The 16,858-nt window shown below is 44.0% G+C and overlaps 1 protein-coding gene across 24 annotated transcripts in view; it reads left to right on the top strand.

Annotated features, from left to right (window-relative positions):
- COL23A1 (collagen type XXIII alpha 1 chain) overlaps nucleotides 1-16,858 on the top strand; it is a 586,100-nt gene that overhangs the window by 440,806 nt on the left and 128,436 nt on the right. The window contains exon 5 of one of the 24 annotated variants that reach the window (XM_061617267.1): nucleotides 9,149-9,175. The exons of the other annotated variants lie outside the window; for them this stretch is intronic. Coding sequence (XP_061473251.1) covers nucleotides 9,149-9,175 — 27 coding nt within the window. The remainder of the gene's footprint in view (nucleotides 1-9,148; nucleotides 9,176-16,858) is intronic. 24 annotated transcript variants of the gene reach the window in all.

Raw genomic sequence — 16,858 nt, 5'->3', positions numbered from 1 at the left:
TGCCTGACAGTAGGGGAGTCATGGCACTGACGCAGGACTCTCGCATTTCTCCAGGGGGCACATAAATGGCATCCTTGTGATATAACACCCCTTCATTCAAAGTAAAGTCCTCCTGCGCTGCACCAGACTGCGTGGCTAAGTCAGAGAGCTTATCCTTGACAAATGAGTCCTGTTCTTGAGCTGCACTTAATTCAGACACCCATGAATCTTGACATGCCCCAACTACCATCCTCTCGGGGGGAATAATAAACTGCAGCAACTTCGGGGTGGGATTATCCAAGTACTCTGGTTGGCAGGATAGAGCATCGGCCCTCTTATTCTGGGCTTGGGGAATATAATGGATTTTTAAATGGAAGCGTGCGAAAAACTGCACCCTGCGCACCTGTCTCTGGTTAAGCTTTTGGGCAGTGTGGAGGCTCTCCAAATTCCGATGGTCTGTGCGAACCTCAATCTCATGCTGCACACCCTCCGAATAATGTCGCCAAGTTTCAAAGGAATCTCGGATGGCCAGCAATTCCTTTTCCCACACTGTGTAATTTTGCTCAGAATCAGTCAATTTCTGTGAGAAGTAAGCACAGGGTCTCAAACCTCCCCCTCTCTGCGCTGGTTGCAAAAGAACTCCACCGATGGCTATGTCTGACACGTCTGTCTCAACCACGAAAGGACGCGTGGGGTCGGCATGTTACAAGGTGGGCTCTGAAGCAAACCGCAGTTTCAGCTCTTCAAAGGCTTGTTGTGTGACTTCTGTCCAACGGAAAGGACCCAAGCCCTTCAGGCAATCTGTGGTCGGAGTAATTAGCTATGAAGTGATGGTAGTAATCGGCAAACCCCAGGAAACATTGTAGGTCCTTCTTGGTTTGGGGGGGCTGCCACGTGAGGACGCAATGAACCTTCCCAGGGTCCATCTCCACCCCTGCTGGGGAAATGTGGTGCCCCAAAAAGTCCAACATGGTCAGATCAAAACCACACTTTTCCAGCTTGGCGTAGAGACGGTGCTCTTGCAGCCTCTGCAATACAGCTTGCACATGTGCTTCATGCTTCTCAAAGGAGTCAGAGTAAACCAGAATATCATCTAAATACACAATCATAAAGCGATCCACATAGTCTCTGAAGATGTCATTCATGAAACTTTGGAAGACTCCAAGCGCTGGACAATCCGAATGGCATTACTAGGTACTCGTACTGTCCATAGCATGCCTTAAACACAGTTTTCCACTCATCCCCCTCCTTCATCCGCACCAAGTTATAAGCCCCCCTCAGGGCCAGCTTGGTGTATATGTTGGCAGATCGCAACCGCTCCAACATCTCCTTGATGAGAGGCAAAGGGTAGCTGTTGGGGATGGTGATCTGATTTAATCCTCTATAGTCATTACACGTGTGTAATTCTCCATCTTTCTTTTTGACAAACAGCAGAGGTGCCCCAGCAGGGGACTGGGAGGGGCGGATAAAGCCTTTCTTCAGGTTGGTGTCCAAAAATTCTCTCAGTGCTGCCAACTCTGATTCCGACAAGGAGTAGATCTGTCCCTGTCAGGCCCAGGATGTGACTCAGGAACCAGACCAACGGCTGTAGTTAATTCGTGTTTTATTAGGGTAATGTCCAAACAAAGACTGCGTTTTCTCATGAAGCAATACAGGGATACAGGTCCTGCGGCATTGGGAGAAAGTTGACAGAGCAAGGGACTTCTTCCCGCCTGTTCTTTAAGAAGGGGCCAAACGGGCACGCAATCTTTCGCTCCTCCTTAACTGCCCCTCAGGTACTGCCCGCCTTCCCCCCTTCTCTCCTGTCTTTTCAGCTGTCTGCGTGTGCGCGGTGAGTGGGGAAGCATCACCCCCTCCTCTTCTGAAGTTTCCGATTCCAGGATGGGGGATAGGGGAGGGGCTGATGGTAAACTGACTCCCCGCTTTTCGGCTGTGAGCAGCCCTCCCTCTTTCCCCTCTTGCTCTGAGCCTGAAAGAGGGGGAGGCGTGAGAATGTCCAGGGAGGGCTCAGGCTCCCCGTTGCTAAGCGACCTTATCACTGGCAGTTCCTCTGTTTCGTCTTCGCTCCAAAGGGGGGAAGTTCCTCCCCCTTCCCTCTGCCATCCATCCGAATACTCTTCTCCCAACTCTCCGGGATCCAGCTCCCCGGGATTGGGACCCCAGCTCTGCCTTCCGACAGTCCCATGGGAATACGCGCCCCTGGCATCAAGTTTATGGCACAGTCGTATGGCTGGGGGGGGGCAGTTGATCTGCCTCTTTCTTATCAAACACATCTCAAAACTCCTCATACTTAGTGGGCAAGGATGCTTCCTCTTGAGGAAGCAATCCAGCCACCACCTCTGGCTCGAGCTCCTTGGATGGCTGGCAGCTTTGATGACAGTATTTTGAGGTGAATACCACCACTGCCTCTTCCCAGAAAATAGTTGGATTGTGCTGGACCAACCAGGGCATTCCCAACACTACCGGGAAACGAGGCAAGGATGCCACATAAAAAGACAGTTCTTCACGATGCCCAGGAATCTCCACTTCTAATCTCTCTGTTGCTCTGTTCACCTTCCCCGACTTTAAAGGCCGTCCATCTATGGTTTCTACTGCCAGCGGTTTTTCCAGTTCTCGGATCTGAATGCCATGCTCTCGGACGAAACCACTGTCCATGAAACTCGATGAGGCCCCACTGTCAATCATAGCCTTGGCTTGAAAGCTCTGCCCTGAGGACAAAGTAATTTGGATGGGCAGCAGTAGAGCACCTTGGGACAGAAGGGGTTGCAGCAGAGGCCGAGTTGTCTCCTTCTCTCACAACTCTCCAGCCTCTATGAGAGATGGGATTTGTAGTTTTCTGGCAGCTGAGGCTTCCCTGCCTTGGCAGGGCAGCCCTGGGCCAGGTGCCCATTTTTCCCGCAATATAGACATAATCCATCCCTTCTGCGCTTCTTCCTCTCCTCCTCCGACAAACGTGGTCTGGCCGCGCCAATTTGCATGGGCTCCTCCCCCAACAGAGTCGAAGTTCCCACGCTAGGCGGATAGCGCACGCGGGGGAGAAGTACTGCTGTCTGGGTATGGGAGGTTTCCGTTCTACACTCCAACCGCCATCCTTCAAGCCAACTGTCTATTTGCATACACAATTGGATCAAGCCTTTCAGGTGTTTGGCGGAGTGGAGCGCGCTAACTCGTTCAGTACTTCCGAACTAAATCCATTCCTGTAAAAGTACATCAAGGCTGGGTCATTGTAATCCACTTCTTGGGATAAGACCCGGAATGCGTTGGTATACACCCCCACAGAACCTTTTCCTTGCTTCAAGGTCCCCAGTTGGCAGGAAACCGTCTCCTTCTGTTGGGGATCATGGAACATTTCACACATGACAGTCATGCAAGCTGTATACTGTTGCAAAACAGGGTCGTTCTTGATCAGGTACAGGGTGGCCCATTTGGCCGCCTCTCCTTCTAGGAGACTAATGATGAATGCCACCTTCGCATCATCAGTCGGAAACTCAGCTTGACGTACGCAAATATACAATTCGCACTGGGCTAAGAACGTGGTGAACTGGTCACTCTGGCCACCATAACAGGAAGGTAGCCCCACGGGAGACTTGACTGGAGTTGACGCTGCAGTTCTCTGGGCGATCAAGGCACGGAGGTTTTGATTCTCGATTTGCAGTTTCTGGGTAACTGCTCTGAGGTTCTGGATCTCGGCGTACAAGGTCTCGACTGTGACTGGGATTCCCTCTTCTGCGCTGCCGCTCGCCTCCATGTTCTCAGTCATGGGAACGTCTCTGAAGAGGAATGGTGGCTGACTCAAGCTGTCCTGCCCATAGCGAGACTCACGAGACAGAGACGAGGATGGAATCCCTGTTTTATTAAAGTAACATCGAAGGCAATACGTTTCATAGGTACAATATGTTAGCTCACTGCAATCCTTAACTAAGCCAACTAGGTAAACTCTGCAGCATGTGAAGGAAGTTGAGTCAGCACCCTGGTCAGGGGGGAGCAGGCTTAAATAGGAAAGGTCTTCACCCTTAATCTCTGACTCCTTCGAAGAACCTCCCTCTAACCAAAGCGCTTCTCCCGGCATCTGGCACGGGGCAAAAGGGGGTGTGCCTCTGCAGCTCATCCGGCAATACAGCCTCGATATGTGCTGACTCAGCTTCGAGAGGTGGGGAAGCACTTGAGGTGCCAAGGGGGGAGCTCAGGGGGATGTAGTTGGCGTCCGCGCCAAGACATCCCCCAACGGCTCCCTGGGGGCGTCTGGAAGCTGAGCGCAGTCTTCTTCGGCAGAAGAACTGTCCATGGGAACTGGCACAGTGTCAAACACCCCCCCTTCTGCCTCGTCCTCACTAGCCATAACACCATCTGATTCTTCCCCTTGCTCTAGCAGCCGGCTCTGATGCTTATCCAGCCCCCATCCTTGATCCTCCTGAGAGAGCTGGGAATCGACAAACAGCGAGGCGCGTCGGGCACTTGACACGATTGCTCCTGAGCACCCTCTCTGGCACTGTGGAGCCCGGTTTGCACCTTGGCACACCAGTGAGCTAAGGGCAATGAAACAGGCTGGACAACTACTAGAGCTCAAGTGGCGAAAGACGTGCTGTGAGGCTCATTGGGCATGAGTAAAACATCATAACCATGTCTACTATGTGGCAGTGAGGGTGGCAAAGAAGGCCCAGTTCTCTGCCTCCATTGCATCCTCAAGTAGCCGTCCAGTGGAGCTTTTCTGTATTGTCAGGGGTCTGTTGACATCAACAGGAAATGGAGTCTTAGACCCTTCGGAGGCCCACTGTGAATTGTTTGCATGGCACTTTTAGGGTAACGTTGCTTGCCTCCATAGCAGTCTTGATGCCTGTGATGCCCTTCCCTGGCTCTCCCTGTCAGGTTCCTACCTGCTCGTGGTTACTGCCTGTCACTAGGCACCACCAGGGACTCCACCAGTCCGAACTGTCCTTTTTTATGGTTTCTCTCCCTGCTCTAGCATAGACCTCACCAGATCCCCCTGCTAGGCAGCACCACCGGTCACGTCCTATAACCCGTATTCCCAGAGACTCTGCCTGAGTCTCTGTATCAGGTTACCTCTGTGACTGCGTGCTTAAGCTGTCCCAATCCCTTTGTATCAATGCAGATAATCCTGGTTTGCTCTGAATACTTGTGGTGTTATTCTCTTCACCGCTGCCACCATTTGTTACCCTTCAGCCTTGGTATTTACCTTACCCTCCCTTCTGGTCTGTGGAACCCCAGCCAAGGATCAGGCCTTTGGTAAACCAAATATATTTATTAAATAACAGAGATAACAAGATTTCTTTATAAAGGCACTTAGGCATATGGTTTCATCTATCCCTGAGGTACTGGTCTTAGTATTAATCCGAACTCCACACTCTCCTCACATCCACCAACTCTCCACACAATCTCCTCTAAAAAACCCACCAAAACAACCCACTAACATCCACCCAAATTTAACTGTCATCCTTCCATTTATACTCTCCAGCCATCCAAACACTCAGCCAATCATCCAGCATTCTACTGCCCATTTACTCCCCCCTCCTCTTTCATTCCACTTACCATGTATCTTCTATTCAAACAGCACTTACCATATATACACTAATACAGGAACATCACAATGCCCCATCCACATCTACTGTCATCCCCAATGAGGTGTCCAGTGCAATGTCTTCTGCAACTTCTTGGGAATAGTTTCAGTTGATGCGGCCTGATGATGTAGACAAGGTGCTTGAGATGATGCGGACAGCAACGTGTCCTCTCGACCCTTGCCCTTCTTGGCTTATTAAAGCTTGCCGAGGGGGTTTGACCAAGTGGATCCAGGGTGTGGTCAATGCATCATTGTGGGAGGGAATAGTTCCAGTCGCCCTGAAGGAGGCGGTGATCCAACCGCTCCTGAAAATGCCCGCCCTGGACCCATTGTTCTACGACAATTACCGACCGGTCGCAAATACCCCCTTTTTAGGAAAGGTGATTAAGAGGGTTGTGGCAGAGCAATTGCAAGTACTCTTGGATGAAACAGATTATCTTGACCCATCCCAGTCTGGGTTCAGGTCTGGTTATGGGACTGAATTGGCCTTGGTCACCCTGATGGATGACCTTTATCAGGAGAAGGACAGGGGGAGTGCAACCCTGTTATTCTTACTTGATCTCTCAGCAGCTTTTGATACAACTGACCATGGTATCCTTCTGGGCCGACTTGGTGAGCTGGGTATTGGAGGCACTGTGGTTGCGATCCTATCTCCAAGGTCATTTTCAGAGAATAGCATTGGGTGATTGTCTTTTAGCCCCCTGGCAGTTGTGCTGTGGGGTGCCTCAGGGTACCATCTTGTCCCCCAAGCTGTTTAACATCTATATGAAGCCCTTGGGAGAGATCATCAGGAGCTTTGGGGTGAGGTGTCAGCAGTATGCTGATGATATCCAGCTCTATTTCTCTGTAACATCTGAATCGGGAGAGGCTGTGCAAGCCCTGGACTGCTGCCTGGACTTGGTGGTGGGCTGGATGAGGGCCAATAAACTGAGTCTGAATCCTAGCAAGATGGAGGTGCTGTAGGTTGGTGGTTCCCGAGCTCAGATAATTGGTCAGTTGCCTCCTTTGGATGGGGTCATACTCCCTCTGAAAGAGCAGGTCCATAGTCTGGGGGTGCTCCTGGATCTATCTTTGTTGCTAGAGGCCCAGGTGACCTCAGTGGCTAGGAGTGCCTTTTACCAGCTTTGGCTGGTAAGACTGCTGGACCAGGATAGCCTAACCACTGTTGTCCATGCACTGGTAACCTCCAGGCTGCATTACTGTAACACTTTGTATGTGGGGCTCCCCTTGAAGTTGGTCCAGAAGCTGCAGCTGGTGCAAAATGCGGCTGCAAAATTGCTCAGTGGGGCAGGGTATCACCAACATGTCACCACACAGCTAAAAGAATTGCACTTGCCACCCATTTGCTACTGGGCCAAGTTCAAGGTCCTAGTTTTGGTGTACAAAGCCCTATACAGCTTAGGACCAGGATACCTGAAAGACCGTCTTACCCCTTGTATACCAGTCGATCACTGCGCTCTGCAGGTGAGGGCCTCCTTCAGATACCATCTTATCAGGAGGTCTGTTACGCACAACATAGGAAACAGACCTTTAGTGTGGCAGTACCTACCCTTTGGAATTCCCTCCCCTTAAATATTAGACAGGCACCATCTCTGTTATCTTTTTGGTGCCTTTTGAAGACCTTCGTCTTTCAACAAGCCTTTTAAGTAGAGACCTTATCGCAGTCTGCATCAGCATTGGAATTGCTTTTTAATGTTTTTAAACCTTTTTGTTTAAGAAAAAACAATGTTTTTAACCTTTTTTTAAAAAAATGTCTTGAAAACTTAAAAAAAATGTTTTTAAGGATTTTTAAAATGTATTTTCAAGTCTGTTTTTATGATGTTTTAACATGTTTTTAGTGCTTTTGTTTGCCGCCCTGGGCTTCTACTGGGAGGAAGGGTGGGATATAAATCAAATAATTAATAAATAAATATTATTGGGTTGTTTTTATTATTATCCATGTGAATAGGACTATTGGCCCATGGTCCTAAGCACACCAAATCGTGAGCGCCCCTCTGAGAGTGACAGATAGACATACATCTCTAATTTAAAGGTGACCTGAGAAAGGCAGGGAAGAAAAGATAAAATAACTGGAAAGGGTTTATTAAACACCTCATCTTGCAATTACCATTGATAAACCTTCCTTTTTTGTGAGGAGTTCCTCTAATCTGATAGCCACCCATTGTAACAAGGAGTGAGCCAGTTGTAAAGGTAGGAGGAGTCCATTGATTGCCTTTGCCCCAGGTAACCTTCAAATATCCAGAGCTGACCCTATATTTAATTCTGATTTTTTATTTTGCTAAACAAAATCATTGTAATGGATCTCTTTGCTTTTAGGAGAATTTTGAATGGTCAAAGGGTTCCATTACTAAAAGGGGTTGTTGTTAAGTATGTTAAGTTATGGAACCAGACAGAATCTGAAAATGGGAAGAGCATTTATTTGAAGGTGTAAATTGAATCACAGTGGTCCAGATACCATTCAGTGATCAAGATGCCAAATTAATATTAAACTGATGCCTGTAAAAAATACTCACATATTTCCCTTCAGCCTATGACCTTCTCAAGAGCTGTAATAGAAGATGTATGAAATTTGTAGCATAGAGTTCCATAAAACAAAAAGTACAGTATGTATTGGCTAATAATTATCCCACTACTGAATGTATGTATAATGTATATATGCCTCTACTGTATGTATGTACTGAATAGCCAAACCTGACCTTGCTCTACCAGGTGCAGTCCTTGCAGCCTCACATTTGCACCAAAGAATCTACACTATGGGAAGCAGCATTAGGCCATGGGCCAATCTAGGGCAAAGTAAAAGGTTAAAGAACCAAGCCATTTTCCCTCTCCCTCTAAGAAGCATGTATCACCTCTCAGTTACTAATGTTGCTGCCAACTCGTAGCACAAAGAACAAAAAGTGGGGAGATGGTGATCAAAACAAAAAGCTAGAAAAAAAGCTTACCAATTATGGAGTACTCTGTACTTGAATAACATTAGGATAGAGCCAAGGAATTAAACATTGGAATATAATTTAGTATGTTTTAACAATGAAGGAGATTACATGCCATCACAGTGACTTACACAGTGATGCGTTGCAGACTACAAAATCAAACGGGATCATGAAGATGTGTGTGGGGAAAGTGAAGCTTGCATTAACTAACAAACATGTTTGAAGATTACCTTTCAACTCAATTTTAGATCTTTAGACTGTGTTTAGTTCTTAGATATATGAAATTGCACCTTTTAGTGGGAAAAATGCCTGTTATAAAAAGCTGTTATATATGGGTTAATGCTTTTCAATGCAGTGTGGGGTTTAAGACTGAGGAATCAGAATTTAAATCTTTGCTGAGCCATAATGCTTTGAGGATGAACTGCAGTCTCTCAACCTAACCTTCTTCAAAGGGTTGTAGTGAGGATAAAATGAGATTAGGATATACTGTGCCCTGCCACGAGCTCTCTTCTGCTCTCCTATTGCCTAGGGAGTGGAGAGCAGATAAAACCTACAGAGCTTCTGTCCTCTTCCAGATCAACACTGACTTTTTATATTCTGTGATGTCTTGCTGCTGTTCAGTGCAACTGACTGATCTTATTGTTTTCCTTATTTAATATCACAGGGGCAGTCAGGACGAGATGGTTACCCGGTAACTTTCCCTTTCCCTTTATTTTGCAATCTTTTCTCCAAACTTCTCAACTTCATAGCCTTCTTACTCTGTATCTGTCTCCCTCTTGCTCCTTATCATAGTTCAAAGGATTTAATATTACATTTTTGAAGAGCTGTTTCAATTTGCAATTTGGTTGACTTAATTGGTATTAGCGGATGAGCAATTATAATGCAAGTTGGCAGTCTTCAATCTAATCCAGTGGTTCCCAACCTTTATGAGCACGGGACCCTCTTTATAAGCTGAACATTTTTTGTGACCCCCTCCCCCCAGGAAGGCAGGCTGGCTGCCAGGAAGGAAAGGGGAAAGCAGCCTTTCTTTGCAGCCTTGCTTCTTTTTGCTTCACAAAAAGCCCTCTCCTCTCATTCTAAGCAAGGGTGTTGCCAGTAGCGGCAGTGCAAGGAGACAGGAATCAGTGATAGTAATCCCCTCTTCTTCCTGGTAGCTCCACCCTCAGCCTCCTTTGGCATCTGTCATGTATTTTATAGGCAGATGCCTGCCCTTAGTGCACTTGAAAGACACTCTGGCGCTTCAGGAAAAGGCCTCCCTTCTCGTTTGGAGCAAGGGGGAGGTGTCATCTGCAGCAGCAGTGGAAAGCAAACAGTGTAGAAGGAGTGAAGACTTTTACAAAAATTAATAAATAATTCATTTCTTTACTGTTCACGGCCCCCTCTGGATTACTTCGCAGCCCCCCTAGGGGTCCTGGACCCCAGGATGGGAACCACTGATCTAATCCAAAGTTGCATGGTTTGTACATGAAAGTCCCACTTGCATAGGCATCCCCATTCTTTCCAGTTAAGGGGCAGGTCTGTGCATGCAACAGAATATACATTTTAAGGGGCTCCCGAATGGAGAAGACTTTGCTCACAAAGGGGTTATATATGCCCCAGTCGTATGAAAGGCCCCTCAAGGCTGGTTTATTTGGGTTTGTTTGTTTTTAAGAAGGCTGATGTTGAGCAGATATCTCAGCATTCGCTTAATTGCTTGGCTAACTACTTCTAGAAAGGCTTATGTTTAGTAATGATCTATGGATGATTACTATACAGTAAATGAGCCATCATTTATCTGGCTGTTAGAACTCCCCAGCTGTTATTTCCTTTAAGTCATTTGCATAAATGTGTGTTAGGGATGTGCTAGAATTCCACCCAATTTGGATTTGGTGACAACTTTTCCATTAATTCTGTTATTTATTGTTGTGGATCAAATTTTTACATAGTAATTTTCTGCTGTTATTGTCAAAAACTGTTGTTGTTTTTAAAAAAATCCACCTCTAAAATATTGATATTAAAACAATATTTTATCAATATTTCATTTAAAATATCAATATTTCATTTAAAATATTGATATTAATCTCAGTATTTTTTGTGAGGAGAAAAAATGGATCCGTAGAAGAAGCAGCTAGCGAGCAAAACAAACTCGAATTGATACTGGCCCTTTAGGCTGACAAAATACTTTTGAATTGGCACCTGCCAATGGATCCCATCCCTAATATGTGTTAGGACTAGTCCCTCAAATCTGTCTTCCCAGAAGGCCAGTTGTTACCCATTTATTGTGTGCTTTCCAGACATATACTCTCAAATCTGTGCTTCTGTTGCTTGGAACATTATTATTGACATTACAGATTCTCAGCATGTAATGCACTGTAATTGTATCTGGGGAAAGGTAGTTTGTTTCCCCGACCACACACATATTGCTGTTGTGTTTGCTGTGTGGAATATGGTTGTACAGTTATCATGAGCACCTGTTTGAGACTGCTGTGATACAGATGGTAAGAGGTGACCTTCCCAAATACCTGTGTCATTTTGTGACAGTTTGTTCAGTTTTACTTTTTCATGCTTTAGGATGCAGTCCCTGTGCACGTTAACCTGGAAGTAATGCAAGGTTAACTCAATGTGACTTACCTCTGAGTAGATTATAGGATTACGTTTTTAGAGATTGACAGGTCTATCATTTTAGTACTCCAGTATGACAACAACATGTAGCCTTTTAAAAAAAGAAGAGGGAGGAAAGCAAAACATTAGTAACACTTCTTTCTGACCCTCAAAGCAAAGCCCCTCCTTTTCACAAACCTTCTGCATGTCATTTTTAAGGTTAAAATTAGAAGGTGGTGCACTCCTCCTCTGTTTACACCACTGTGTACAAATACTTTGGTGCTTTTTTTATAAAATCTCCAAATGGTATGATCCTGGTTGTTCTTCCCATTCATTACATTGGAATAGCATTACAAGCAATGAAGTGTCATTCATTAAAGATAATTTGAGTTGTGTATGTGTGGTCCTAAGAGGAAAAATACTTTTAGTGATGTCTGTTTTAACTCCTTATAGACAAATAGAGGGCATAAGTGAGCCATCAGGACAAGTGAAAAGCAGGAACAGCTATACAAGTAATAAAGATCTACATACTAGGAGGAGCTGAAGCCACCACATCCCTTAGTTTTGCCAGTGACAAAAGCAAAAAAAGATCAACCTATGTAAAAACCTAAGTGGCTTTAAAACATTGAGAATTGAATTTATTAAAGATTAGGCAAGCAAGGCTTGTTCTAAATGGTCTGCTTACATACAGTCACTAGGAATTTGAATGTTCATTTATGAAATAAGGGCCTTAGAAATATTCTTGCCGCCTACTCTAATCTTTAATAATAATAAAAAACTTTATTTCTTGCAGCTCTAGCTCTACTTTTAGTCACAATCCCCTGCAAACAGGAAATGCTGGAATGTACTAAACCCCTATAGTCACATACCATTGGTCAGTGATAAGTTTATAATCTGTCCTTAGAGGGGAGGAAGCAGTTCATGGCCTGCCTGGATACTGGCACATTAGAATTCATTCCCACTCACCCTTTGTTCCAGAGGCAAATAATCCATTATTGTCCTTGGCAAGCATCAGATCACTTCCCCTGGAGTCAAACGAACATGCAGTACTACATGAGCACAGTTGAGAAACTCCATCTCAAGACTCCATTTCTAGTATAATTTTCAATGTGACTACAAGATATTGATGTCTTCTGTGTACGTGTATGTTTGTATAAAAAGCAACACTTCTTGTGGGCTTATTCCCCAAATCTTGTAGCCATGTTTCATGCAAGGAATGATGGTAAGGATGAGGTGTAAAGGCATGTTTCCTTGTGGTATTTTCCATAGAGGCTACAGTTCTGCTGATGGGGACTATTAGGAGACACTGTATTGATTGGTTGGATGACCACTTACATGTTGCCAGAACAAAAAGAAGGGAGAAGGAAATGAATCACTCAAAAAGAGGGTACAGATTTGTATAGTATTTTCATATGCTAATTTTATCTGTGTATGCATATAAATTTAGAAACAATTACTATAATTTAAATAGAAATATAATACATCTCACCATAGAGGAGAAGATTGTGACCCGCTGATCTGTGTGCCTGCTGAGTCTGCTTTCTAGGTGCTAACTGCTGATGGCAATTTCAAGGCTCCTTATTTTTGAACCATACTTGGACCACACAGCCCTTCAAATAGAGGACTGCCTCTGACATTGCTTCAAACAGAGGATAGTTCTTTGCAAAGTAGGACACAAGGTCACAGTACTACTAACAGGATGGCTTAGATACTGGATCTGTCCATAATACTCCCTGCCTTTTAGTAACACTGAGGGCCAGTTCAAACATTCAGTTACTAACATGGTATAGTCATCTCTATGCTCCTTTTCACCTCAGATCATACCATCAGAGCAGGCATAGGGAGCCTCTGGTCTTGCCAGATGCAGCCCTTAGAAGTTCCCCATCCAGTCCCAGAGGCCTCTCCTCCTCAGCCCTGCCCTCTACTCTGTACAACTTCTGTGCTGCCTGTGGAGGCAAGGGGAAAGCAGCAACTTGCAGGCATTGGTGCTTGATCTTGATCAGGACTCTGGTGTTGACGACCCTGTTATGACCCTGTTCACATAAAATGAACAGATCCTGTTTCAAATCCAAATTACAGGTGCCGGGGGCCTGATCAAAATGGGAGCGGGGGGGAGTTAATGCCCCTATGACACCCCCCCCAAAACACCACCAAGGCCCCAATCCAGATCGGGCTCCGGTGCTTGCAATTGGCATTGCCAAAAAAGGACCCGTTGAAATAGTGGTCCTTTTTAAATTTAATTTAATTTATTTCCTTACATTTATATCCCACCTTTCTTTCATCAAGGAACTCAAGGTGGCATACATGTAGTTCCCAGGTGGTCTTCCATCCAGGCAAGGTTCCAGCAAAGTGGTGACCTCATGTGCCTTCTGACCATACAGAAAACTGTGGTCTGGCTTAGCGTTATGTGTGAACCAACTAAAAGAGAGAATGGATGATGAATGGGTTCTTCTTGTGTGCAAGTGTGAAAAGATGGATGGGGTAATGTGTGTATGAGATTGTGGGGTGACCATGTCCACTTTGAGCTTTGACTAAACCCACTTTGGCCCCTAACACATTTCAGGAAGAACATGGCCCTCTTGTTAAAAAAGGTTCCTCACCCCCAATGTAGAGAGTTTGCTTGTGCCTTGTTCAAGATAAGATTGTACTGCACACAAATTGCTTCCATGCCGAAGAGAAAGCCCAACGTTTATCTCACTGTACTCTTACAGTACAAGTTGCCCTGCTTTGTCTCTACAGAGAAAAGTGGTTGCAAAGCCAACCAAGTAAAATCTGCCCTTAGAAAAACCTGTAAAATTGGATGGTGTTCAAACTATGTGGGAGAAAAGGTAGGGAGGTTCCCTTAATGAAATCCACAAACGCTGCCCCAAATTGTGCCTTCCTTGTAGAAATAGTGTTAAGGGACCAGAGGGTGGTGGTCAATGCTATTCCTACTCAGAGTAGACCCATTGAACTTAGGTTCAATAATTTCAGTTGCTCTATTCTGAGTAAGGCTTAGTTGAATACAATCCAGCAATGCCTCTTGCCGCTGTGTAATCTGAGCACTGTACTTGGGTAGGGCAACTTAAGGTGTATGAGAGCATGGCATAGAAAGTATTGCAGTGGTGACTTCTGTCAGTATGACACTATTATTTTCTTTGGTGGAACTGATGTTTTACATGTTCTCATTCCAATAATACTGCCCATTGGCTGCCTTGCCAGGTGTTTCAGTTCTCTTCAGCCTGCTTAATCCTGGTGCTGTCATAATCCTTGCCAGCACTAGTGTAACTGATATTGATTGGCTTCAGCCTTCAAATAGCTATTAAAAGTACAGTACTGGTTATTGAGGCCAAAACATGTATGCAATTGCACAGTGTCCTTCAAAGAAGAAAGGAAATGGATTAAATGAAAAGTGGCAGCAGTGTTCCACGATGAGTAAAAGTAGCTTATGATGTCTGCAACCTCTAGTTGTTAAGTCAGACTGGTCTAATTATTTAGCCTTTCACTGTGAGATGGCTGGAGTTCTCAAACAAATTCATTGTTCATTAAGTTTTTCTAAAATTAAGGTGTAGCATACTAACTTGATTCTTTTTTGTCACCAGAGTGTGTCTATGGCTGTGTATTTTCTCTTGACAATAATAACAAGAAATAATTTTCTCTTGTGTTTATTTTCTCTTGATAATAATGACAACTGAGGACACTCTCTGATGCGTTTATGGTGTACTGGTGGGGGATGCTTGATGATGTGATCAATGCAGCTGCTTTCCTCAAGTAAAGTTGACCTGTAAGTTGGGCGTATGGGTTTCTTTAAAATCTACATTGTCCAAGGCTTCAACAGTTAGACAACAAAAGTTACCCTTTTGTGTTCAAGGACAGGTGGTGTTATGGCAGAAGGATATTTTGGAAAGGGGAAGGTTGGTTTGTAGTCATGCATGGATGCCTGCTAAGCTGCTCATTTAGTGTAGATTGCATTCAGGTCACCTTTTCCTAGCAGTCATAATTGTTATTATTTTAGGGAGTCAAAAGGGAACTACAGCTGAGAGCCAAAGTAAATATGACCCTTTTCATGCAATTAGTAATTGCATTAAGTTGTTTTTGTTTTTTGTTTTTTTAACTGTAAATAGCAGGCATAGGTGTGCGGGCTGATCCATAACAGGAACTTTTATTTATTTATTTATTTATTTATTTATATCCCACCCTTCCTCCCAGCAGGAGCCCAGGGCAGCAAACAAAAGCACTAAAAACACTTTAAACATCATAAAAACAGACTTTAAAATGCATTAAAACATTTTTAAAAACATTTTTAAAGCTTTCAAGACTTTTTTTTAAAAAAGGTTAAAAACATTGGTTTTAAAAACATATTAAAAAGAAATTTCAACACTTAAGCAGACTTTTCAGGGGAGGAAGGGATCTTCACCGTCCTGGATCTAGAGTTGTCACTTGAAGCTAGGTGACTTTGGTGCCTAGTAGTGCCTGTTTCCAGGTATGACTGGTTCACCAGCCATGGTTCTTCCTGGATAGGGAAAACCTGCCCATAGTAGCACATGCTCTGGTAACTTTCAGTTTGAACAATGGTAATGCACCTTTCATAGGGCTACCCTTGTAGACAGTTCACAATGCAGCTGCAACTGATACAGGATGCAACAGCTAGGATGCTAATGGGCATCACTAGCCAGACATATATCAATCCCAAAAGATCTGACCTACTTTCCAATTTACTTCTGTGCCCAATTCAAGGTGGTCATTTTAAAACTTAATCCTTGTTCCCTTGCCAGTACCAAACTGTGGTAGATCCATAGTAGTTTCCCCTAACAAATACAATCAACAAGAAAATATTTTAAACTTAATATGGATCTTAATTTATAAACTCAATGGCAATTCTATTTCAGATTTTTATCATGTTTAATGTTTTTATAATTGTACTATATTTTTCACACTTGCTCATATTTTAATTGTGATTTTATCTGTTGTACACCGCCCTGAGAGCTTTCTGCTATAGGGCGGTCTAGAAATATAATTAAATAAATAAAATAAATAAATAAACACAGATTTCACTGCTCTGGGATTCTACTAACTCAAGCAGGACCTTCCCATTACATCTTCTGGCAAAAATTGCATCATGTAGCAAAGACAGAAATAAACAAGTTGTTTTTCCAATTAAAATCCATTTGGGTGTTTTATAGTAAAACAGCTAGCGATTTATGTTTCATTAATTTTTATTATCTTTTTCTCATTTAATGTTATTTTTGCCAGTTTCTAGTCATTATCAACATATTTAGCAGACAGTACTTATTTCCCCTGACATATGGGTTGGCTAGAACTATGTCCCCTGCAGTGCAGAATAATAAGCATCCTGAAGAAAGAAAAACACCTCTCTGAGTGCTGAATTTTCAGCATTTTAGTAGTCTGCAGACCAGGTTTCATGGACACTTTGTATGTATGTATGAGTGAATGAATGTACGTTTTTGGATTCATATATTGTGTAAAAATCTACAGTAAACAGCTATGGGGAAAAGAGAAATAATATTTTGTGCACGCAGCTTTCTTCTTCACCAGCAGTAGGAATTTTCAGATGCAGCCACTAAAGTATTTCTTTATAAGAAGAAGTGAACTGAAGATTTAAATTATTTTTCAGATATATGTTTGATTGCAAATATCAGCATTAAACATGAGTGAACTGGGAAGCACTTAGACAGACTAGTCTGGTCTATAAAGCAGCATAAGTTCAATAAAAAGTAAAGTGTATCCATTTGGAATGCACATACATGCACTAGGCTTCTTCCTTCTAATTAACTGCAAAATTCACATGCCTGTC

This window comes from Rhineura floridana, chromosome 3, assembly GCF_030035675.1.
Source record: "Rhineura floridana isolate rRhiFlo1 chromosome 3, rRhiFlo1.hap2, whole genome shotgun sequence".
Taxonomy (NCBI): Eukaryota; Metazoa; Chordata; class Lepidosauria; order Squamata; family Rhineuridae; genus Rhineura; species Rhineura floridana.
The sequence above is the reverse complement of the archived record's forward strand: the minus strand, read 5'-3'. Positions and strand labels throughout refer to the sequence as shown.